This window comes from Zootoca vivipara, chromosome 2 (assembly GCF_965207765.1).
Source record: "Zootoca vivipara chromosome 2, rZooViv2.hap1.1, whole genome shotgun sequence".
Taxonomy (NCBI): domain Eukaryota; kingdom Metazoa; phylum Chordata; class Lepidosauria; order Squamata; family Lacertidae; genus Zootoca; species Zootoca vivipara.
This window is the reverse complement of record NC_142584.1, coordinates 53,209,069-53,233,662: the sequence shown is the minus strand read 5'-3', so window position 1 is coordinate 53,233,662 and position 24,594 is coordinate 53,209,069. Positions and strand designations below refer to the sequence as shown.

The 24,594-nt window shown below is 42.0% G+C and overlaps 2 protein-coding genes and 1 long non-coding RNA gene across 16 annotated transcripts in view; 2 read left to right on the top strand and 1 right to left on the bottom strand.

Moving 5' to 3' along the window:
- The window catches only part of LOC118080345 (solute carrier family 22 member 4), a 58,154-nt gene extending 43,904 nt beyond the window's left edge, over window positions 1–14,250 (top strand). The window contains exons 6-10 of the mRNA XM_035105413.3: window positions 1,104–1,201; window positions 3,820–4,034; window positions 5,143–5,325; window positions 6,761–6,896; window positions 8,025–14,250. Coding sequence (XP_034961304.1) covers window positions 1,104–1,201; window positions 3,820–4,034; window positions 5,143–5,325; window positions 6,761–6,896; window positions 8,025–8,109 — 717 coding nt within the window. The 3' untranslated portion in view covers window positions 8,110–14,250. The remainder of the gene's footprint in view (window positions 1–1,103; window positions 1,202–3,819; window positions 4,035–5,142; window positions 5,326–6,760; window positions 6,897–8,024) is intronic.
- LOC148686866 (uncharacterized) overlaps window positions 1–18,771 on the bottom strand; it is a 32,029-nt gene extending 13,258 nt beyond the window's left edge. For 4 of the 14 annotated variants that reach the window (XR_015948132.1, XR_015948139.1, XR_015948131.1 and 1 more), the window contains exons 1-3: window positions 18,628–18,759; window positions 15,591–15,715; window positions 12,863–12,914 (exon numbers count right to left, since the gene is read on the bottom strand). This is a non-coding gene — a long non-coding RNA (uncharacterized LOC148686866). Of the gene's footprint in view, window positions 1–638; window positions 12,915–15,590; window positions 15,716–18,302; window positions 18,556–18,627 lie in introns of those variants that run through there. The other 10 variants (XR_015948141.1, XR_015948144.1, XR_015948137.1 and 7 more) reach the window with 9 other exon arrangements.
- Window positions 18,772–18,778: 7 nt separating this feature from the next.
- Window positions 18,779–24,594, top strand: part of LOC118080344 (organic cation/carnitine transporter 2) — a 28,538-nt gene continuing 22,722 nt past the window's right edge. Inside the window, exon 1 of the mRNA XM_035105411.3 lies at window positions 18,779–19,171. Within this exon, the coding sequence (XP_034961302.1) occupies window positions 18,779–19,171 (393 nt within the window). The remainder of the gene's footprint in view (window positions 19,172–24,594) is intronic.

Genomic DNA, 24,594 nt, shown 5'->3' with positions numbered 1-24,594 from the left:
ATTGGGACGCAGGTGGCGCTGTGGGTTAAACCACAGAGCCTAGGGCTTGCCGATCAGAAGGTCAGCGGTTTGAATCCCTGCAACGGGGTGAGCTCCCGTTGCTCGGTCCCAGCTCCTGCCAACCTAGCAGTTCGAAAGCACGGTAAAGTGCAAGTAGATAAATAAACGGGAAGGTAAACGGCGTTTCCGTGTGCTGCTCTGGTTCGCCAGAAGCGGCTTTGTCATGCTGGCCACATGACCTGGAAGCTGTACGGTGGCTCCCTCAGCCAATAACATGAGATGAGCAGCGCAACCCCAGAGTCAGTCACCACTGGATCTAATGGTCAGGGTTCCCTTTACCTATTATTTTTTAAGTGACAACCTGTGACTTTCTAACCTGTTGCTAATGTGTTAGTAAAATAACTCACTTAAATTCCCTCAATCTCTGAGCAGTGTTGTAGAAACATGTGCAAGGGCCAGCTGGTTGCTCTAGTCTGCTATGGGCAAAGGAAAACAGGTCACCTGATCCCACGTGGCATCAAGTGATTGACAGGTCGGCCGTCCATCCAGCCTATCAGAGTTGGCACATGAAGGGTAGTGATAAGGACCTGACCCACTGGCTGGATCCAGTTCCCCACTCCTAATCGAGTTGAACTCACCTAGCTTTCTACTGTACAGTAGATTTCTAACCTGTAACTCTCATTTGCACCTTATGGTGAATTATGAACTTGGTTCCACCAATGGCTTTACTATTGCTGAAAGAAAAAGGCAGAGTTGGACAGTTTTAGCCTTGTGTTCATTTTACACATAAAATATGTAGCTGACATAATGCAGTGAACAACAGAATACATTTGATAACAGGACCACTACAAAAGGGGAAGAAATCAGACTCAGAAATGTAATGGTGTCTCAGAACTTCCCTTAGACATATGTTGGTGGATTACCTGTATCTAACAACTAATTTCCAGCTAACTTGAATCCTATTTCTTGAATTCAGTTATTTGTTTTTGTTTTTTTGCACCACCACCCCTGATCACAATTGTTTCCCATTTGGGGTATTGAGTGCTTTTAAGCTTGCTTTGTTTTTTGGAATCATTTTCACTTTCTTTTTCCCCACTCCTAAGAAACAAGATATGCAGGCCAAGCAGCAGAAAGGATTGCTTCTGGATTTGTTCAGAACCCGAAATATTGCAACTATCACTGTCTTTTCTCTTCTCTTGTGGTAAGTGTGTGTATGTTTCTAAAGCACATAAGGATCAAGAGAATATCTGATTACAACAGGACACTGCAAACCATGTATGAACTGAGTTGTTCAAATTCCCACCTAAGTTTTTAAAAAGCAGGTTCAAATTCAACATACATTATTTTGCGTGCTGCTCAGCTGTCTACTGTGATTGTGCCTAGGGCTTGCCGATCAGAATGTCAGCGGTTCAAATCCCCATGACTGGGTGAGCTCCCGTTGCTTGGTCCCTGCTCCTGCCCACCTAGCAGTTTGAAAGCACGTCAAAGTGCAAATAGATAAATAGGTACCGCTCCAGCAGGAAGGTAAACGGCGTTTCCATGCGCTGCTCTGGTTTGCCAGAAGCGACTTAGTCATGCTGGCCACATGACCCGGAAGCTGTACTCCGGCTCCCTCGGCCAATAAAGCGAGATGAGCGCTGCAACCCCAGAGTTGTCTGCAACTGGACCTAATGGTCAGGGGTCCCTTTACCTTTACCTGTTTCTAGCCTTTGCGATATTAAATTGATTCCTTATGAAATTGAGGACAGTGATGGGGCTACTCCCTTAATGCATGCAAAAGTGCCCCAGTAACAACAATTAAGTCTGGCAATGTTCAATAAAAGAAAAACAGTCAAGGAAAATAGTCTTTTTAAAAACCAAAACAAACCTAATAATTGCCCACTAAAATTCTTCATCCTGACAGGCCAAATACCTATCAGAATAAAAATGTATTCACTAAAAAGCAAACAGCTGAGACAAATGAAAAAATCAAATGGACCTCCCAGGTCAGGAAATTCCAAAATAGCTGCTTCCTTGTTCTTTGCACTAAAACTACTAACATTCTTGAGTGTTTCTACAAGATGGAAACAAGAGCAAAAAATGCACCTGTTTGAGGTACAGTAAGTCCACAACTTACACAGGGTTTATGTTCTGAGGATCGTTCCTAAAGCCAAAATCACATATAGGTAGGATTATCAAAATAATTTCCCCCAGATCCCTGCCTCCTTTCTGTCCACCCCTTATTTTTGGCATGTGTGTAAAGCTGAATGCAGACAAGTTAAATGCATATATGTTGTGGGCTTCATGTACTTAGCTTACTAAATGACCATTAGGAAATCCAGAACAATTTTGAAGATTCAGATGAAAGCACTTCTTACAAAGAGCCATAACAAATGCTGGCACTGGATAGATGTGGGTAACTGGGAGAGTCAGATAATGGGTATCTAATAGATCACATTTCATCTTCAGAGTAAAGTCCCCTCAGTTACATAGCAACTGCAGAACAGCCACAAAAAATAATAATTCTCCCTGCTTATGAAAATCTCATATAGTGCAACTCAGGCCTAGGGAATCTTTGACCCACCACATGTTATTGGATTACAATTCCCATCATCTCTGACCATTGGCCCTGCTGGTGGGGGCTGAGGCACTTGGAATCCAACAACAGATTCTCCATTCCTGGCTTGAGACCTTGGGTAACAGAAACCTGTCAAGGTTCCTACCTTCCTACATATGTCAGGATTAAAAGCTAGATTATTTTTTTTCCATGGCTGGGCCTAGAATAGAGGCTCTTATTTAAAATCTGGTTTAAAACAAGAAAATAAAACCAAAGCTATCAAATATCCAGTGTCTTAGCTATACCTTTTGGAGGGGCAAAATTCTGTAAATGTTGTTACTACTTGCATCTCACTGACAGTAGTGCTCAGTGACCTTTGGCCTGATTGGTAAGGCAAGTGTTATGCTTATCTTTTGGGATGATTGCATTTTATTTTATTTATTTTTAAAATATGTAGAGCACTCTGTATCTGAAAATGGATCTCAGGGCAGCAAAGAAGTTTAAAACCATAAATACATTCTAAAACAAAGTGTTGCTACATGGAATGGTAGCTTAGAAAATGTTCTGCCAAGGGCAGGGTTCTTTATGGATCTAGGGCCAATAAGCACGCTGGTGGGTGAAGAAAAAGCAATCCTTTGTTTGCGTAAGGTCAACAAATAACAGCAGACATACAAAACACAAATTATAGCATACCAGACACAATCTCCGCTGCCCGGATCCCCAGGTAAAGAGAGACCCCGGCTGACAGTCTCACAGCATCAGGTACCTCGATCTGTGAAGCAGCTCACTGAGCTCCTTCAGCCTACAGCTTTTACAGCCAACTTTGATGTAATTGAGTGCACTTGGTTAGCAGGCATCACTCATGGTCAGCCCAGGACACCGGGTGCGACTAATGCGGAGCAACTGAGTCTCTCCCACTCACTGCAACTGGGTATCATCCCCACTAGCCAATCAGCACTTAGAACACAGGAGACCCAGGAAACTCCTGACACAGGTGTGTGAAAAACAAATTATACTATCATAAATCAGCAAACCTTAAACCGGGGATGTAGAAGGGAAAGAGACATGTCACCTAACTCCTCGAAATTACAATGGTCTTTCGCATTTCCTCTACAGAAAATAACTAGCTATTGTTTTTTTTATAATTATTTTTATTAAAGATTTTCTTAGGTTACAAAGGTAGTGCAATGTCTCATTTTTTTTTAACATCAGGCACATTATTATTATTATTATTATTATTATTATTATTATTATTATTATTATTTCTCCCTTTCTTATTCCAGGATGTTTACATCTATTGGCTACTTTGGCTTGTCACTCAACACCCCCAATCTACATGGAGATGCCTACCTCAATTGTTTCCTGTCAGCAGTAATTGAGGTTCCAGCCTATGTGATTGCTTGGCTTCTGCTCCGAAACTTACCTCGGCGTTATTCAATAGCTGGCACCCTTTTCTTGGGTGGAGGAGTTATTCTGTTCATTCAACTGGTACCTCCAAGTATGAACACCCACCAATGTTATAGATGTGTTGATATTTGACCGTACTGTGCAAGGCAGGGGTGGAGAACATTTTTCATTTCAATGGCCACATTTCTTTCTGGGCAACCTTCTGAGCACCAGATGGCAGTGTTTAGGCTGAGGCAAAAGTATGAAGCAAAAGCTTTATATATTGGGCTACATTCAATGCTCTATCTTCCATCCGGGGAAGCAAGAGGCATTAACAAAGTTCAAGGGCATATTCCAGGCAGACAAAAACACTTGAGGGTGTGCAGCTGGGCCAGTGAGGGCTGTGGTCAGGGAAGTGTCCTGAGAGCCACACATAAAGGCATGGAGGGCCATATTTGGCTCCTGGGACTAGGGTTCCCCACCCTGGTGTAAAGACTCTGTTAGAGGATTGGTATTGGAAAAGACCAACTTGAGCTAAGTATCCTTGAGTTTTGTTTAGCTCCATTATCCTAGTTGCTTATCCATGTTGCAAGTTAGATTATGGATTTGCTTCCTCTGTACTTTCGTACGTATCATCATGTATTTATTGTAACAGGGATTTGACGCATGAAAGCTTCACTTCCTAGTCCTATCTATGTGCATAAATGAAAGCTATGTAGCTCAGAGGTTGACTGGACCACGTCCTTGCCTTCTTAGTACCTTCATTTACTTGCACCCATGCAGAAAAGTCTCTCTAGTTAGTAGCGATGGTGCAGCCTTCAGATGTTTTGAACCACAACTCCCATCATCTTTGTCTAACTCTGGTGAAGGTTAATATCATGGATGAAGACACAGCTCTTAATGGCCCTGCCTATATAACAATTGTGGAATGTTAAATAGTTAAGAAACTTATGTGGTACATTTAATGCTATTATGGTTAATTACTTAAGATTTTCTACATTTAGCTATTGGAACTAGTGTACCTGCAGCTTAGTCTCAGACCTGTTGTGTAAATCAAGTATTTACAGGTACCAACAAGACATATATGCTGACATGCTGCGGTGCTCTTTGCAACATTTAAAACAGTTTGTAGGATAAGCAAAGAATAGTTGGGATAAAAGGAAGATTTCTGGAAAGGTGGTTAATAGAGGTCTTATGACTCTGTTTCTGTTTTTCCACAGACCTCAACATCCTGTCTGTTATCTTGGTGATGTTGGGAAAATTTGGCATCACGTCTGCCTTCTCTATGCTTTATGTTTACACTGCAGAGCTCTATCCAACCATAGTAAGAAACATGGCAGTAGGTGCCACCTCCATGTCATCCCGTGTGGGCAGCATCATTGCTCCTTACTTTGTTTACCTTGGTAAGAAGTGTCCTATCATTTTAATAAAATGCAGTTCACTTTTCTGTCATCTCTAGGTAGCAGTTGCGTAAGTTCAATTCTGATTGCCTTATCCGTGGGTCACTCCTTGCTTCAAAACACTTACTCTCAAACTTCCAACATGCAGTAATGTAATTATTATTTATTATACATTTGAGCTACATTTTTAAAACAACCTTCAATTCCCAGTTCCCATCTAATTTAGGATTATGAAACTGAATATAATAATAATAATAATAATAATAATAATAATAATAATAATAATAATAATTTATTATTTATACCCCGCCCATCTGGCCGGGTTCCCCCAGCCACTCTGGGCGGCTTCCAACAAAACACCAAAATACAGAAATCCATCAAACATTAAAAGCTTCCCTGAATAGGGCTGCCTTAAGATGCCTTCTAAAGGTCTGGTAATTGTTGTTCTCTTTGACCTCTGGTGGGAGGGCATTCCACAGGGTGGGTGCCACTACCAAGAAGGCCCTCTGCCTGGTTCCCTGTAACTTAGCTTCTCGTAGCGAGGGAACTGCCAGAAGGCCGTCGGCACTGGACCTCAGTGTCCGGGCAGAACGATGGGGGAGGAGACGCTCCTTTAGGTATACTGGACCAAGGCCGTTTAGGGCTTTAAAGGTCAGCACCAACCTTAAAGTAGGGATGGATAATCGGACAGCTTTGTTTTCACTTGGTTTTCATTTTTTTATAACCTTAAATTCAATTTGTAACATTTCCACATCAGTTTGCTTTGCTTTTTTTAGTTCTTGTGGAAATTCATCAGCATTTTAGTTCCCATTTCTCCTAATATACATTTACGATAATCTTTATTGTCATTGTCCCATTTTGCAAGCAATTTCCCCCATATAGTGCATTTTTGATTATGCTTTTACCAATATATATATATTTTTATGCAAACTGAATATGTGTATATTTGTGTTCACATTTTTTTTGGTTGGGGAACTGCAAAATTCAGAGAAGTATGAATTTTGAAGGATAACCGCATTTCAGTTTGCATATTGTTTCAGGAAGTCCAAATTGGCTAATTTCATGTTAAAATATGAAATTCTCCCCCCCTCCATATCTTGAAATATTCACTGTATTTTAACCTAGCCTACCGCATAAAAACATTGTTGAGGATAAAATGGATAAACCCACGCATGCTGCCTTGGTGTCCTTAAAGCAGGCATCCCCAAACTGCGGCCCTCCAGATGTTTTGGCTACAACTCCCATGATCCCTAGCTAACAGGACCAGTGGTCGGGGAAGATGGGAATTGTAGTCCAAAACATCTGGAGGGCCGAAGTTTGGGGGTGCCTGCCTTAGAGGAAGGGCAGTATGCAAATATGATAAAGTAATAATTACTTCAGTTCTTCTGTAACTATATTGAAGTATAATCTAAACTTTGGAACTTCTGTCTTTCACCAGGTGCCTATGATAGATTTCTACCTTATATCGTCATGGGCAGTCTGACTGTGCTGATAGGGATTCTCACCCTGTTCCTCCCGGAGAGTTATGGGAATCCTCTTCCAGAGACGTTTGAAGAGATGCTGCGAGTTAAAGGGTAAACACATTTCACTAAAATAAAGCTCCCCCTTGCATTGTATTTTTGCAGTCATGGAGAATAATGAACTTTTGACCTGGAGGCAGAATGTCAAATCTACTTAGATGCTATGCAAGCTTCAACAGGATGCTAGGAGGCAAACCAAACCATAAAAGAAAATAAGTTTGTTTCTTTAAGGTTCTTATATACTACTAGGTATTTTGCCCCTGCTTGCTCTGCTCACCACATGAACACAATAAAATTGCAGAGTTGGAAGTGACCCCAAAGGTCATCTAGTCCAACCCCTGCACTGCAGGAATCTCAGCTAAAGCATCCATGACAGATGGCCACACAAACTCTCCTTAAAAACCTCCAAGGAATTAGGGAGACCATTCCATTATTGAACAGCTTTCAGTGTCATAAAGTTTTTTCTGATGTTTAGAGTATCCACTTCCCACTCCAGTCAACTACTAAGCTTGCTTTTCACCATCCTAATTCTATTTCTGAAGCCACTTCTCTCTTTTATTCTGCATCTCTGCTTTTCACCCCATGACCCTGCTGTATTCTTCCCCTCCTTTTGTAGAATGCCCTCCTGTAACACGACCCCACCCATGGTAACCTCTGGCATCTTCCTCCTCCCAAGCATTTAAACTGCAAAGCACCCATCTCACTTTCTGCCCAATTATGAAGCCACCATCTCCTACTTTCACCCTCCCCTAGCACCCCATACACCCCAATCATGACAATACTACTACTATTAAGATAAACCAGTGTTACTATTAGGGAATACAATGTTCAGATTGTACATAATGCTTTCTCATTGTGGATGCTGAAAAACAAAAGGATGTATCTGGGTGAGGACATAGTCTTAAATGCTCTCCTTCGGCAAGTGTCACTTCTAAAATGACCCAAGTGCTCTTGCAGCTTGAGCCCCTGCATGCTTCCTCAGAAGTAAATCCGACTCAGTTCAATAGATCTTGCTTCCCACTGAGTGTGTTTAGGATTGCCTTAATTGAATTACAGATGCTCTTTGCTAAAATATGGATGCTTGAACAAAATTGTATTGTAGGAGAGTTCCTGTGGGAAAAATATAAACCAGTGCTTTGCTGTTTCTGTTTCTAATGTATGTAATCTCCTGTTTATTTTCAGATTCAGAAACAGAAAACACACCTACAAAATAGGGAGTTCAAAGCAGAGTGAACTGAACTCCAGGAATATGAGAGCATCGTTATGATCATATATCTTTGCCTTTCACTAAAATGAACAACCAGGACAGGACTTGTTAAATTGCAACTATGAAGATAAATGGAAAAATTATTTACCATACTAGGCAGCAGTTGTCCTAATTATCTCATGTTTCAGAACACTGGTGTACCAAATGTGTGGGTTTTTATGCTAAGTCATTGTCAGCATGTATAAAGCTCCTCCATCATTTTTTAATTTTTTTTGTGCCTTGGTTGTGGGGTTTGTTTGTTTTGTGAAGCCTTGAGCACTTTTTTTCATCTCCTTGGGATTTATGTAGTACTGTATGTACATTTTAAGAGCAGGCCATCAATGATTGTTGGAAGAAGTAGAGATAATTACTGTAGAATCTTCAGTTGTAGTTGTTGGCGCATCAAGCTGCCTTGAATCCCATATTTCACTTTCAAAATGCCCTTAAATAGCTGGGTAGATTGTTTTAAGGAATAAATGGTCCTGAAATTAATGAAGCTGTTACCAGAAAGTACTTTGAGAACCAAGCTTCATTTTCTTACACTAATTGGAAAATCTTGAAAAGGAACAAAATTTTAGTAGACAACACTTTATCCTCAATAAATCATAGATGTACAATTTAAAGCCATTTTTGAAAATAGCAGCATTCTCTTTAGAGTCTATGTCATTGTCAGGAGTAAACCTGGACCATATTTCCTTTCATCTACCATCCCAGATGACATATCTGGAATTCCACATCCTTAAAAGCAGCTGTCATTCACCAAGAGGTACCTTGCTCTTCATCCTGATAATTTTTTCTAAACAATGTTCACTAATTGATCATTTGGGTTTCTTTCTCTTTCACTCTCACCAATTCCCCTCTTGCCCCTTAAATCCTACTAATTGTGGCTGAGAAACGTGTGTTCATCAAACTATAAAGGTTTGTACAGAAAGCAGTACTGTATATCAAAGTACTTGCGAGTTTTATTCACTTCAATGATGCCCAGGCTGGGCAGTGTTTCTGGAAACTGGGCCTTGCAAAAAACATTTGACAGTGCAACCATGGCTGCAAACCTATATACATTTGTTTGAGAGCAAGGCCAGTTGAACCCATTGGGACTTATTTCAGGATATATATAGGCTTCAACTGAAAGCTTGCAAGTTGCATTTCCTGTTGTTATGCCAAACACTCTTATTCCTCCTAAGTACCTAGCAAATAAAAGTTAGTTCAAAATAATTGCTAAATTAAATTTTCTGTAGCAGATAAAATTATTGGAACTGGATACAAACAGACATTTACAGAGAGGCTGTGGTTTTCCTGGGACCAATACTACTGCAAACCAGATATTAGGTTGCACTTGTGCCATTCTGCCACAGGAATCCATTGTGAAGCTGGAATCTTCTAACTTTTTATATTATGCACACTGTAAATTTCTATATTTAGGACAAACTAGAAGAAGTATTTAAGTAAGGGAAGACTTCATTACCTAAAACACGTTTTGTTGTTTCCTTGTGAGATTTTGTGTACAATTTCTGCTGAGAAATGAATATTTGTGAGATAGCTAACAAGTCAGGTATTGATTGGCATTGACATTTGTGCCAAGTAAAGTTCATGTATAGATGGCAATTACCCACTTAACAGTGAAATTATCTGCTTGGAATATTAGATAATCTCCTGGTTTGTTGCCTCAGAATGAGAGTTGAATGACAATTTCCTGGTGCAGATTTTGATGACCTAGCTAACAGGACCAGGAACAGGACCAGTGGTCGGGGAAGATGGGAATTGTAGTCCAAAACATCCGGAGGGCTGAAGTTTGGGGGTGCCTGGCCTATACCATTGATACACCATTGTGCCAGAACAAGGTACTCCTTTATTTTCTGTGCATTATGTATGTGTATCATAGATGGTATTTTAAAAAATTGTTAAGGGGTGTGGTTTTTTTGTTGGTTGGTTTTTTTTTTGTTGTTGTTGTTTTTTGCCACAAAACATAACCCTAGCCCAATGTGTAGCATGGCTTGGTTGTCTTGGTTGCTGGTAAGGTTGCCAGTTTCTGAGCCAGAGACTGCAGTTGTTGCTTCTTTATGTAAATATTTGGCAACATGGTTTCATGCTCTTGCTCTTCAGCAGAACTACTCTTCTGCTTTATTGAAAGGAAGACCCTTCACTTTTTTGCTCCACAACAAACAGGCAAATTAATCTCGTGCTCTGGCCACCAATTCCAAACACAGTCTTTCTGATTAGGGTTTTTTATATGGAACTCTTGATCCTAATAGATTTCTCAGCACACTCTTAACATCTGCAAAGGATAAAATTGTTTACATAATCTATTGCAGTTTAGCAATATGTACCATGGCATCTGTTTATGTATATATTTTATACAAAAATAATGGATTCTTATCCTGTTTTACACTGTTGTAACTGTCACTATTTCTAATATATACACTTTAATATCTCTATATATATTGTGGTATTTTTGTGGAAGACTTTGTTTTGCCAGTTAACAATTTAAAGTTCTCTCAATTTTTAATTGGGCAAATTCCAATGTAGCTCCTTAGGCAGTGCTTTAAAAAAATCTTTTGGAATCTTAAAACATGAAGCTGCACAATCTAGAGGATTGTGATGTGATGTAAAATAAAGGCCTTTTAAAGGGGACCAGTTCTGTAAAGATTCATCCAATATTGCTTGATTTGACTAAAAGTTCTTGGGGTTGTTGTTGTTGTTTAGTCGTTTAGTCATGTCCGACTCTTCGTGACCCCATGGACCATTGGGACCATGGTCTTGGGGTATATTTGCCTTTTAAAGTATGGGTGATGGTTTCATAGATAATGAGATCAGTTATGTTACTAAAAGCTGTGACTGTAAGGCTCTGGTTGCTGCCATGCAACACGGCTTCTGGTCTGAAGAGATCTTATTTAGTAACTACATACAGTATATGGTTAAAGAAACCCACCATAATATTTCTATGTGCTTTGCTATAAAAACTAGGGGCTTGGGGACTGGAATGGATTTTTATACTCTTTACAGTATTGATCCTAGAAAGAGTTGCTTGATTCTTGTGGAGCATTTACAAGGAAAATGTACATTCTCTGCCAAATGATTCCTCTCAGGGATTTGCCAGGTGGTGTCTGCAGTAGTCCAAAGATTGTGAAAGAAAGAAGGATCAAGATGGAGAGATTTCTGTTGTTGGCACCTTAATTTTTTTTCTTATTTTTTTCTTTCTTACTGTAAATTTTCCAGGTGGTGCTGGCAAAAGCTTTAATTTACTTTTGTGGGACTATTCTTTTTATTATAGGGCTGTACAACTTCGACCCACTTAGCAAAACACAGCCAACCAGCAGCTTAATCTGCCTGTTTTTGCTGCCTGCCTGGGATGGCACAAACTATAAAGATACCAGGCTCCTAGTAGGCTGTGTATGGCTCTGCGGTCAGATTTAAGCTGTGCAGGCCTGTTCAGATGCAATCTTTGTAAAGTGCCTGCTGGTCAGGTTGGGCCCAAGATAGTTCTTTATTAGAAGGGAGAAATGTTTGCTCAGTCTTTCTACTAACCTGAATTGAAGTCTCCCTTTCCTTAGACCTCACCTAGCTGCTACCTATCTGAGATGCCCCTCTCCTTTCCATGTTATATCTGAATAATGTACACTTTGTTTAAATCTACAAATGTTTTGTGTGTGGTTTTTAAAATATGCTATGCATCACCATGTAGCAGTTGCCTCTTTCTTTTTCCATATTGGCAGGAAAAAAAGAAATACAATTGCACTGACCAGTTTTCTCTAGGTATAAAAATACATTTCTCTTTCCAAGATATGGTTGCAGGACCAAAACAAAACAAAACAGAAACACTGTGTAAATACTCAGATATTGTGTTGAGTAAGTTGAGTAAATGAGAGAGACAAACAAACCAGTACAAATGTCCTCACCTGAAAATGGAAGAACTGTTATGAATTTGCACTGAATAATATAGATACACCTGTCAGTATGAAGCATTACTCTAATTGGTTCTAGTAAAGGCACTGCAGTTACTGTTCCACCATGTTCTCAACCTTTGTTGCATGTTCTTTGGTAAAATAAATAAATAAATAAATAAAGCCAGAAAATAAAGCTGCTGTGATTACCAGAGAATTTGCTTTTTGGGTCTGAAGGTGGGGGAGAGTAGTAATGAGCATCATGGAAGTCTCTAGTCACTTTTTCCACCATTAGAATTTTTGATTCCCACAATTAACTTGCAGAATTGAAAGACTTCGTGCATGTGTCTATTAGTACATCAGATAGGTATTCTAGAATCCAGCAGCAGCCATTGCATCCACAAATTCCAGAGGATTAGCCATGTTGTTCTGTTGCATGATATGATGAAACAGAGAATCACAGCACAATAAAATTGGAAGTAGCTTAAAGACCATCTAGTCAACAAGTGCCTGTCATGTCTCTACTTAAATACTTCCAACGAGAGCCAGCCTACTCCAGAGGCCATCTGCTCCACTGTCAAACAGCTCTTAATTAGGAATGTTTCTCCTAATGTTTAGCCAAAATTTGTCGCTCTGCAATTTTTAATCTTCAGAGCTATGTTTACATGGTCTCACTAAGCCAAGGTTTAGCTTAGACTGTCATGTGAACCAGGCCACCCACACCATGCAACCCAAAACAAAATAAAAAAAATCCTTCCAGTAGCACCTTAGAGACCAACTAAGTTTGTCATAGGTATGAGCTTTCATGTGCATGCACACTTCTTCAGATACCATGCAACCCAGTTTGTTTCTGGCATTTGACACTTTTTTATATATAGGAAAACAATTCTTACATTTGTTTTGTCAGGCCTCTTCACCAGTGACTGAAACCCTGTTCTTCTTGTTCTACAACAACAGAGACAGTAATTCTTATTTCCAGACTGAAATAGGGATTACAGCCTTAAAATAGTTTTATTTATAAATTTAATATTGCAAATCTCTGTACTCTTCTATCTGAATATCACTACAATATGTACTCCAATATGCAGCAAATGTGATTGGTTTTTGCCAGGTACAACCAAACAATTGCATCTATTTCCACAGTGAATCTTAGTAAAAACCTGTCCATTTCCACACACTTCAAAACTTCAATTAGCCACTTCTTGAACCTTGGTTGTTAAAGCTGCAAGCCTTTACTAACACTATGCAATACAGTCTTGCCTGCTAACAAAAAATTAATTTGATAAGCCTAAAAACATCCATACTGTTCTCATCTTAAATCCAGTTATTGGTTACAAACTTGGTGCTACTCATCTATGTTACACTTGAGTGTAATAACCCATGCCTAATGTTATTGGGAGTGCCATTGTACTCCCCCTGATGTCAATGAGAGCATTCCAAATTGGGAGTAATTTCTATTCTGTTGTTAATTGCCAAATCCAATTCTAAATTGAGCAGAGGGCCGTTCACCCATCACTGCTTAAAAGTTTGTATTGTGGTAACTCATGTTTTCTGTAGCTGCCTGCCACAAAACTTAAGTTTTTTTTAAGTGGTATTAAATTTTTATGAAAATAAATACTTATAGTCAGTTTGCACCAATTTCCAGCCACTCAGAAATCCAGGTTAACAGGATTAACATATACCCTAGCTTAATTAATCAGCTTCACCATATGGTTGGAGGCTACAGTTGCTGTCCTAACTTGTCGTAAGCAAGCAGCTGCCTTTCCCGTAGCTCTGGGTGGTTGGTGAGCAACTTGGGTTTATACACTAGAAAAAATGTTTTTATTAGATGACTAATATATTAAATAGACACACAAATAACACTATATAAAATATTCCTTCATTGTTTATCCAAAGCAAAATGGGCTTTTTTCTAGTACTCCTCTCATCAGTGCTGTTGAGCAATTTTTATTGTGAGCTTGGATGTGACAAGATAAAAACAATGTGTGCTGACTTCATTGTCCACGCACAGAAAAGAATAGAGAAGATAAACTATTGCTGTCTAATGAAATCAATCTAATCAGTCTTCGAAGATATTCCTGACCTTGTTTAGTTGTGCAGCCTTCACTAGTAAAGGCCTACGTAATGTTGTATAGTCTGAGTTTCTGTTTTGAAAAGCTGTGGAATTTTTCCCAGTTGGATTAAAGCATATCTATATCAGAGCTATCTTGTGCTTTGTGAAATATGTATACAAAGAGGAGCTTTTCATGGGACCCAATAAAGAGGTATGTCTTCCTCGTGATTGTTTTTGCATCATTTCAGCCTCCATCAGCAGTCACAGCATTTATTATGGCTGAGTCTGAAATTCTAAATAATTTTTTAACCCGTATGTGGGCATCTTGTCCTGTCCATTTTTGCAGGAACTGGAAATCAAAACCACTCCAGTTGGGGGCGAGAGAGGTTTTCTAATTCATGTTGCATTTTCTGAACAACTTCAGACCATGCCCCAGTTTAGATAACACATTATGTGGCTTAGTTCAGCACAGCAGCAAAATGACCAGGAAGGAATAAAGCAGGCACAGTCTTCTGGAATCCACATATGTGCAGAGTGTCAAATACAGCATCAGTGCTCAAAAAGTAAGGCCCAAACTGCATGATTCTCACACAGCAGTCCTATGCATTTCTTCTCAGAAGTAAACCCCACTAAGTTCAATAGGGTTTACTTCCAAGTAAGTGTACATAGAATTGCAACTTAGTTTAACCCCTTTCCCCATTTCATCCCCCTTCTATTTTTTGTTATTATTTTTAACTAATACCATGATAATTGTTTTAGCAGAGGACTAATAGGATTCTCCTTAATCCCTGTTCCTGTTAGAATATCCACTGGCTTCGGTTCGCACTGTTTTTTCCCCCTCACTCAGAATTGCCTCCCAGTTGCTTTTTGCCTCACAAGGAAAAATAGGTGGGTACCACTATTTCCCCCCTGAATGTGGCCATGCAACATAGGGGAGATATCTTCTGCAGAAAAACAAGGGGAAGTGAAAGTGGGCTGTGGGTTGTCCACTTTTGGTTTAAGCTACCCTTTCACCTGGCATTCCTCTGCTCCAATTCACTGGAAAAGTGGAGTGCGAGGCAGTGAGCATTAGGTGTAGCTTGGACCAAAGTCCAAGAAGCCAGCATATATATTTTTTTCAACTGTACCCTCAATACATTATCTTTCACCTGCTATTTTAAAGGCCAAACAACAGCAAAAAAATCCTAGTAAAATCAATGATACAGATTTTTTAAAGAAATCGTTCTTTTTTTCTGTTGAAATGGGTGGTGCATACTTTATACATAAATGTCAATGTAACAGGTTTTTCTGCCCTGAGGACTGTACTACATGCTGATGATTATGTATTCAAGCGCTAAGCTGTGTTGCTTTACCTTTCACCCAGTAACTAAGAGAAACAGGTTGGAATTTTTACAGCCAGACATGCAAAAGGTATTTTTTGGACAAATGTTTTGTGGGAGCATCACTCTATTCTAATAAACTCAAGTATTACCGGTATTTTGAGAACTAAACTATTATTTTAGGTAGCCGTTTGTACCTTGGCCCCAAACACATTTATATTCTCTGCCAACAAATTGGACAGGACTCACATGGTCTTAAATGTGATGCAATGCACTCTTAGATGGGGGTGATGAGTGCAGGCAGCAACACTCATAGCTCCATTGTCTCCAGAGGTCTTGCAACATTGCCTTTAGGGTCATATCATACTTTTTGGCTATTAAAGCAATCAAAACAAAATGTTAGCAATGCACTGCTGAAGCAATTATCTGCAAAATAATTTTATCCTTGTTTGACTTAGATATAGGTGGAACCAATAACAGACCAGGAGAAAGCATCCTGCACTTTCGGCTTGATCATTCAAAGCTTTTTCAAGGTCCTTGACCACAAGAAATCTCTGAAATAAATTATTCCCAATATGATTATGATTATGAATAACTGTAGAACTAAGGTATCTTTTCTGCTTAGACTTTGGTTTGGTTTTGTGGGAATGGGGACATTGGTGCCCAATCCAAGCTAAATCAAAATCTAGGATTCCTTTGATTTCTGTGGGAAACTCCCACTTCTGCCCCTGAATGCATTTAAAAATAAGTTTGTTGTGAACCAGGAAATACGTCCAGACAATGAGACAGTTCTCTGTACACTTTTTTTATATAGAAACATCTCCCCTCCACACCTTTCCAACTATTCCATTCCCCCTCCTGCCTGATTTTCTGTTGCTCCCTTGCCTCCCCACAGTCACTCAACATTCTATACCTACTAAGCATGCTCAGTCCTCATTGGGCTATTTTTGTCCTCCCCCACTCCCCCCCCAAAAATAAGGTTCCTCCAAATCTGCCAATATACCCCCCCATTTTAGCTGTGTAAGTCATAGCTGCCAAGTTTTCCCTTTTCTCGCAAGGAAGCCTATTCAGCATAAGGGAAAATCCCTTAAAAAAAGGGATAACTTGGCAGCTATGGTGTAAGTACAAGGACCTGAAGGCTGGAAACAGAATATATCATGAAGACAGCCTAGCAAAGAGTCGTCAATGAAAGGGCACATTTGCATTCTGCAAATACATGGTAGAGGAGGATGGCAGAGGCAGGAGAAATAATCAGGCACCACCCAGAGGAAGTGGACAGAGACATTTTTCTCCCTTACAAAAAAGAGAACCAACTCCCTCACACAAAAAACAACCAACCTTAATGGCAATAGATTCGGGATGCTCAGGATATAATAAAACGTATGGAACTGGCTACCACAAGCTGTGATGGGGATCACTTGGTTAGATTGCTTTGAAGGGGACTGAGAAATCTTACAGCTCATTACAGCTGTATGGGAACCCCTAGCTATAAAGGCAGTATACTCCTGAATAGCAGCTGCTGAGGAGCAGCAGTGACTTGCCTTCATGCCCTACTTCTGGCCTTCTTAGAGGCAATTAGCTGCTATGGAAAGCCAGATGGATAGAGTTGATGGACCTTTTGGGTCTGATCCAGCAGGCCTGCTCTTAGGCTCAGCTAAAGAAGAATGTAGTACGTATAAGCATATGGATGCTACTCATCAGCAAATTCACAATTAAGGCTAACAAGATGTTTCCATTTTCCATAATATACATCTGCACAGAAAAGTATACTTATACCAGGGGCATCAGTGTAACTGAAACTGTTCTTGGGAGCAGATTACCACAACCCACTGAGCTTTCACCTAGATTTATATGTTTAGGATTACTAACTCCCCCTACTTTTAACTTTCTCATAAAATCTTGTCCTTGTGCATTTTTTTTTATCTAAATAGTTTTATCCAAATGCTTGATTATCATAGCCACACGCACTGCCTTTGAATTTGAAGCAATGTTCAGCCAGAACCAAAACACCCGCAGATTTGGCTGCATCATGGAAAAAAGAGGTCACATGTCTCACGATGTGAGAGCACTTCAAAAAGAAAGGAAAATGTGAATATTAGTCATGGATTTGTTTCAAAAACAAATGCTGGAACCTAGAGAGATGTGAACATTGGGGGGGGGGGAGACACAGTAAGAGCTCAGAACATCTGTAGCAACAGGCACCACAGTGTATATTATGTGGAAATCTCATAACATTTTGATAGTTTGAAAGAATGTCCTAATGTTGAAACATGGCCATATTAAAAAAAAATCCCTATATTGCTAAAATCCCAGCACAGTGGTTTTTAAGAAATGAAAATCTGAAGCTGACAATGACAAGTGCATATACAGAGCTACAGGCTGCTTATATCATGAGTGGGGAGTTGCAGACCCAATGGCCGAATGAAGCCCTCAGGACTCTCCTAAGGTCACCGTCACCCTGTCCTGTTCCAAACCCTCCTTATGTGCTTTAGTCTAGCTGGAATGTGTAATTGAAACATGATAATGCCTCTTGCTTGCCTGGATAGTAGATAGCAAAGTGTGTATGTGCGTAGAAACTTTTGTGTAGCTGGCATACAGCCTACTGTACAAAGGCAAGTCACATATACTGTATTGCTCCACCCACTTTTTTAGCCTTTGCAGGATTTGCTCATGAAACCCTTTTTTGTTTATGAAAATGAATCCATAGACCCAGGAAACTGGGGGGGGGGGCACATGTCCAGCGTCCGTGTGAGAGCGAAAGCCCATTCAAAGGTCTAGTCCCTGCTGACAGTCAGGCTCCAGGGCGACCTTCTAAATTATTATTATTAGCCAGCCATCTTGCGGCTTCCAACCCTTATAAAAGCACGGCAAAACATCAAACATTAAAAACTTGTGTCGCTAATTATTTGCTGCAGCTGCTCTAGTCTAGTGTGTTTGAGGAGTTGCACTGGCATTACGTACATTCCGGGCCTGTGTGGCCGACGTAGAGATCGACCTAAGAGTTTCTCCGGGCCGGCTGCGAGGCAATGCACCTATTGCTCCGACTACGGTGCGGCCGCCGAACCCGGGAGCCAGCTTATTCGCCGAGGAGGCCGCCTGTGACGGGAAATGCCGAAAGCAGAGACCCCGTAGCGACGCTGGCCGCCGCCTCACGCGCGGGGACGCCGCGGCCTCCACCTTGGCTCTGGGCCCAGCGCGAATCTAGGCCTTTGTGTACAAACCACACCCACCCGCTCCCCGTGCAAAGAAGCACTTGCTGCTGCCGCCAGTCACGGCCGCACTTTACCTCATAGCGGCGGCGGCTCGCCTGTTCCCTGCCCAAGCCGAGAGAGGCTGCCTGCGGCCACATGTCGTAGCAGAGGGCGGCTCTTCGGCCCCCCACTTATTCGTTGCCGGCCGGCCAGGGCGCGCTCGCTTTGCCCCCCCCCCCGCCCGCGATGTACGACTACGACCAGAGCACCGCCTTCCTGGGCGAGTGGGGCCCCTTCCAGCAACTCATCTTCTTCCTGCTCAGCGCCAGCATTATCCCCAATGGCTTCAACGGGCTCTCGGCCGTCTTCCTCATCGATACCCCCGAGCACCGGTGCCGGGTGCCGGCCAGCGCCAACCTGAGCCTCGAGTGGCTCAACGCCAGCATCCCGCTGGAGAAGCGCGGCGGGCGGCTGGTCCCGCAGCGCTGCCGCCGCTACAGCCTGGAGGCCCTGGCCAACTTCTCCGCCCGCAACCTGGTGCCTGGGCGAGACGTCAACCTCAGCCAGGTGGAGCAGGAGAAGTGCCTGGACGGCTGGGAGTACAGCCGAGAGCCCTACCTCTCCACCATCGTCAGCGAGGTAGGGAGGGAAGGAGGGGAGGCTGCCCTCGAGGTGGCCTCTTCTGGACAGGGCATGGAGAGGAGACCGCGTGGTTGGGACTGTAGCAGCGGAGACGGGGGTTCAGCTCCTCCTCGATCAGCCCTGAAGTTCACGGGGTGACCTTGGGCTGATGGCCGGATCAGCCCGTGAACTTTCCTAGCCCCACCTCGCAAGGTCGCTTTAGAAACCTTGGACGCCTCTCGGGGCTCCTCAGAGAAAGGGATCGGAGGGCAGAAACCCAAGAGACCTAAGCAGAGCGATGCTTTGAGAGAGAAGCGTCAGTTCGTTGTACGGTAGTACAACGCGCGTCATTCCACGCCTGCTCTGTTGCCAACTTGACATGTCTTTGGCATTTTCTCTGCTGTGGTCGTTTCTTTAAAAAATTCACCTGCCAGGCACTTCTTTGTGCGCTTGCAAGATCTCTCTTCTTATTCTAAAACTCAGGTATCCATAAAATTCTGAAATCGCCGTGATGGGGCGTGATGGGGGGGTGTCCTTTCTTCAGCACCCCTCTCTCTTCTCTAGGTCACCCCCCTTTTTAAAGTGAGCAAATAAGTCCAAACTTGCTATCTATTCCTATGGTGCCTAACATGGCCAGTGGCTCCTTAGCTTCTCATGTTCACGACAGATGCTTCTTGGATTTTCCCCCGGGGATGCAAGAGGAAGTAGGAATAGCCTGAGTGACTTCTACCACACAGGAAACGGAATGAGAAGTTGGAAATGTCCAGGCTCGTTGCTACAGAAAGCTTTAACACAATAACATAAATAGAGCCCTGCTAGACCAAAGGCCCATCTATTTCGGTCTTCTCTTCTTACATTGGCCAACTAGATGCACTTCTGGGAAGCCTACAGGCAGGACATGAACACAACAGCACAGGGCCGGCTCTAGGGGTAGCTGGGTGGCGCGGGGCGCCAGGCCGGTAGGGGGGCGCCGCGCTGCGCGTGGTGCCGGAGCGATCTCCGCACCATGGCACCCGACATGCTTGAGATGGCCCTGCAACAGCACTCGCCTCAGTTTCCCTTTCATTCCTATGTTGACTCTCCCTGTCTTAGGGTCCTGTGAGTTTTATGGAGATGTAACTTTTAGAGGAAGAAAGCAGAGCCATTGGAACAAAATTGGAATAATGGCAATATTATATCCCTGTAAACACATTATTCTTAGTTGACGGTGATTGTAACTAGCTTACTTTAAAGTTACTTTAAAGTAAGCTAGATCATATATTTGCATTTAGAATGCTTTCTTCTCTCTCTCTAAAGAAATAACTTAATAACTTAATAGCAGAATAACTTCGTAGTAGTATGATTTATGAAGTCACATAACAAAGGTCAATGTTCCAAACATTCCCTGGCATGTGATGGGAATTGAATGGCCACTCAGTTTGGGGTTCATTTGGGTGCTGCAGTTGGGTTTAGAGATACAGTATTAATAGATTATCAGGGGTTGGACTGTGACACTCTTGGCCCCTACCAACTTTACCATTCTGTGATTTTACCTGCTCATTTATTTGTATATCCAAGAAAAGCATGGAAAATATAGTGCAGTATTGTGCAATAACAATAAACACGTCCACACACAATTTTTCTATTACTGTACTTGCTAAATTACTGCAGGTAACAGCTTCCTTCAATACAATAGAGAGAAAATTTGCATGCTCCCTTACTTCTTTTTGGAAAATTTGCAGAAGGAGCAGAGACAGTGGAACTGGCATGCTACTTTCCCATACTTAGAAACATGGGAAGCTGCCTTATGCCAAGTTAAACCATTGTTCCGTCTAGCTTCCTGTGGTCAATACTCACTGGCAGGCTTGCAGGAGCTCTGTTGGATTTCAGACTGGGGAGATTCGCTGCTCTACCTGGAGATGCTGGGGATTAAATCTGGAACCTTCTACATGCAAAGCAGTTGCTCTACTACTGAGCTACATCATGTGCATTTCATATATCTATCTTGTTTTTATTCTTACAAAATTATTTAGCTCTTTAATTATATAATAGTTGTAGTCAACCTTAAATTATAATTGTAATTCACCTTTCAATGGGTTCAAATGGTTAAAAGAAAATTGAGGATCATGCCTTTCCCATAGCTTTGAAGTAGTTTAAGTTCTTTTTTTAATATATATTTTATTGATTTTATATTATAAAAAGAACAAACATATAAATACATAACATATTTTCCACTGACTTCTGTCCACCCTCCCAGAACCCTCTCCTCCCACCAGAGGATCCCCCGAAAGGCAGGCATTCGGCAGTGTTTCATTTTATGATTGAAATTCTCCCCACCCCTCCCCTCCACCCCCGACACCCCAGTAGTTTAAGTTCTTATGTGCTTTGGGTTTAATTATCTCAGATTAAAACAAATGTGTTCTGGCACATCACTCTTATGTCTATTTACTTGAAAGTAAGCATCACTAGTTACAGTGGAACGTACTTCAAAGTATTATGTTAAGGTTGGATAGCGTTGCAAGTTCCTGTAAACAAACTTTGCCATGTGTAGATGTGTAGCATTTTCTGAGTCAGTACTTTTACATACATACCGTAGTAACTTAGTAAAATATTTTACTAACACATGCCAAAAGTTTGCATAGTCCACAGCATTGCTTGAGAGTATCAGATCTACGCACTCTAGAAACTGCTCTTAATTGACCCTGTATGCAAAACTTGTTTTGCACAATCACAGGAGTTGGAATGGACCAAAGGTCTGTTTTGTTCAAAACCCTGCTTCAAGGCAACATCATTCCCTCTTCCTCCCACCTCCATCCTACCTACGTAATTCTGACTGCAGTGTGCCACAACCAAGGAACAAGTGCTCTTCAGGAAGGAGAAACATGTTTCAGTTCAGATCATTAATACTAGCTTTAGCTGATTGAGGTTCAGGGCCTATGGGCGTAGCTGGGGGGGGGCAGGGGGCAACCCCCCCCCCAATCAAGTAAATCAGTGCAAATACTTAATTACTTAACTAACTGAGGTTCTGCCTCCCCTAACATAAATCCTGACTATGCCCATGTCAGGACCCCTTGTTTGGTGGTGACTACTAGTCATTACAAAGTGCAAGTAGATAAATAGGTACTGCTCTGGCAGGAAGGTAAACGGCGTTTCCATGCGCTGCTCTGGTTCGCCAGAAGTGACTTAGTCATGATAGCCACATGACCTGGAAGCTGTCTGCGGACAAACGCCAGCTCCCTCGGCCTATAGAGGGAGATGTGCACGCAACCCCAGAGTCATCTGCGACTGGACCTAACCATCAGGGGTACCTTTACCTTTACTAGTCATTACTGTATGGCTTACAGTACATTACATTACAGTACATTACAGGGACCCAGGTGGCGCTGTGGTTAAACCACTGAGCCTAGGGCTTGCTGATCAGAAGGTCGGCGGTTCGAATCCCTGTGACGGGGTGAGCTCCCGTTGCTTGGTCCCAGCTCCTGCCAACCTAGCAGTTCGAAAGCACGTCAAAATGCAAGTAGATAAATAGGAACCACTACAGCGGGAAGGTAAACGGCATTTCCATGTGCTGCTCTGGTTTGCCAGAAGCGGCTTTGTCATGCTGGCCACATGACCTGGAAGCTATACGCCGGCTCCCTCAGCCAATAATGCGAGATGAGCGCGCAACCCCAGAGTCGGTCACGACTGGACCTAATGGTCAGGGGTCCCTTTACCCTTTACCTTACTGCATGGCTATGCTCTGCCTCCATAGTCAGAGGCAGTAATGCTTATGAAAGCCAGGTGCTGGATACCCCCAGAAGGGAGAGTGTCCTTGTGCTCAAATCCAGCTTGTGGGTTTCCCACAGGCATCTGGTTCAGCCATGTGAGAACAGGATGCTGAACTGGATGGGCCATTGGCCTGATCAAGCAGCTCTTCTTCTGAGAGGGAAGAGCCGTGGATCAGTGGATGCAGCTGATGCCACCACTGACCTGCCAATCACCACCTCCGACCCAGCCCCTATGATTCTAGGGGTGCTGCTTTCACATTGCTGTTGCAGCATGGTGGCAGCAACACTCCTAAAGGGTTTCATGTCCCTCAGTCTGAAGAAGGGTCCTTTCTAAGAGTGAATCATTGTGGACAAAGTGGCCTGGAGAGCACCTGTTTGCAGTGCCACAGTTTACTACTGGGAAACATCAAAACTGTATTTGTGACTGCAAAGTGACATCAGTCCAGGCACTTTGTGGGACTACTTTGCTCACGGCGTCTCACTCTGGGGAAGGAACCCATGTTCCTTAGAGCAAGACATGGGTGAGATTGTCCTAGAGGGCCTTAAGTAGCATCTGCACAGCAAGAGGAAGAGCATAATGTAGCAGTGGCTGCAAAAGAGTTGGGTGCATGGAGACAGGTTGATGTCAGCTGGTCTGTCTTGTTTAAAGATGCGTAACGTCTTGCATACTGTTAAATTCAGGTTGCACATTTAAAAGTGCATCTGCTGCTCATGCACAACAAACCAGCTTTTATTCAGGGGGAGGGACCTGGACTTTATTCAATAAGGAAAGCGATAGGAAACTGCACTGGCTATTGTAGGACAACAACTGCTTGGCACGACATTGTCCAGGCGAACAAATTGGGTTGTATGCTCAATAAACAGACAACATCATAATAACGTTTCCACAAAGTTTATTGAACATTAGGTCATCTGAATGGAACCTTTGTATTCAGAAAGGATCACATACTCAAAAAGCTTGACAATTGTGGTCTTTCAGGTCCCCTGGTACCAGCAAATGTGTGCAGTGCTCACACTTAACACAGCAAGACCTCAAATTCCATGGCTAGAATCTGGCTCAGAAACTATTATGTTTGCTAGCTAATCCTTCTTGCAGTTCACTGTAGGAGACCATGTCAGTGCAAGAGCCAAGGAGGCAGTTCATACTAGGGAAAGTTCAGTGCAATGAAATACAAACCAGGCAGTTCTGATCCAAAGGCTATTTGTCTATTCACTTATAGAATAATTCAAAGGTTTGGGGGTTTTATATTAAAAAATACCTCTTAACCAAGTATGCAGCTTTCATACTTTTATAATTTTTTTTGTTATTTTCTTAATAATTCCAACATTATATTTGCTATCCTTTCATGATCTGTGGCCTTTTTCAGATCCAGGGCCCCACCGTTAACTGCAATCTGCAACATAAAAGCCCACATTTACCTTTTTAAAAATATACAAAAAATATACATAGCCACCTTCCTGCTTTTCTTTCCTTGGACATGAAGTGCCCTGTGTGCTTGTCCCATATAGTTCATAACATTGTGGATGACGGATGAATGGGTTTTGTGTCCAGGGAAGAGTGAATGCCATCTTACAAGAGGGAGTAGCATCAGAGCCTCAAAAGATACTGTAAGAGTACTCTTGAAGAAACCTTAGGATCTGGATTTTAGCGCCTATTGGCTTGTCACATGTGGAATGCTATTCCCAGGGACTCTT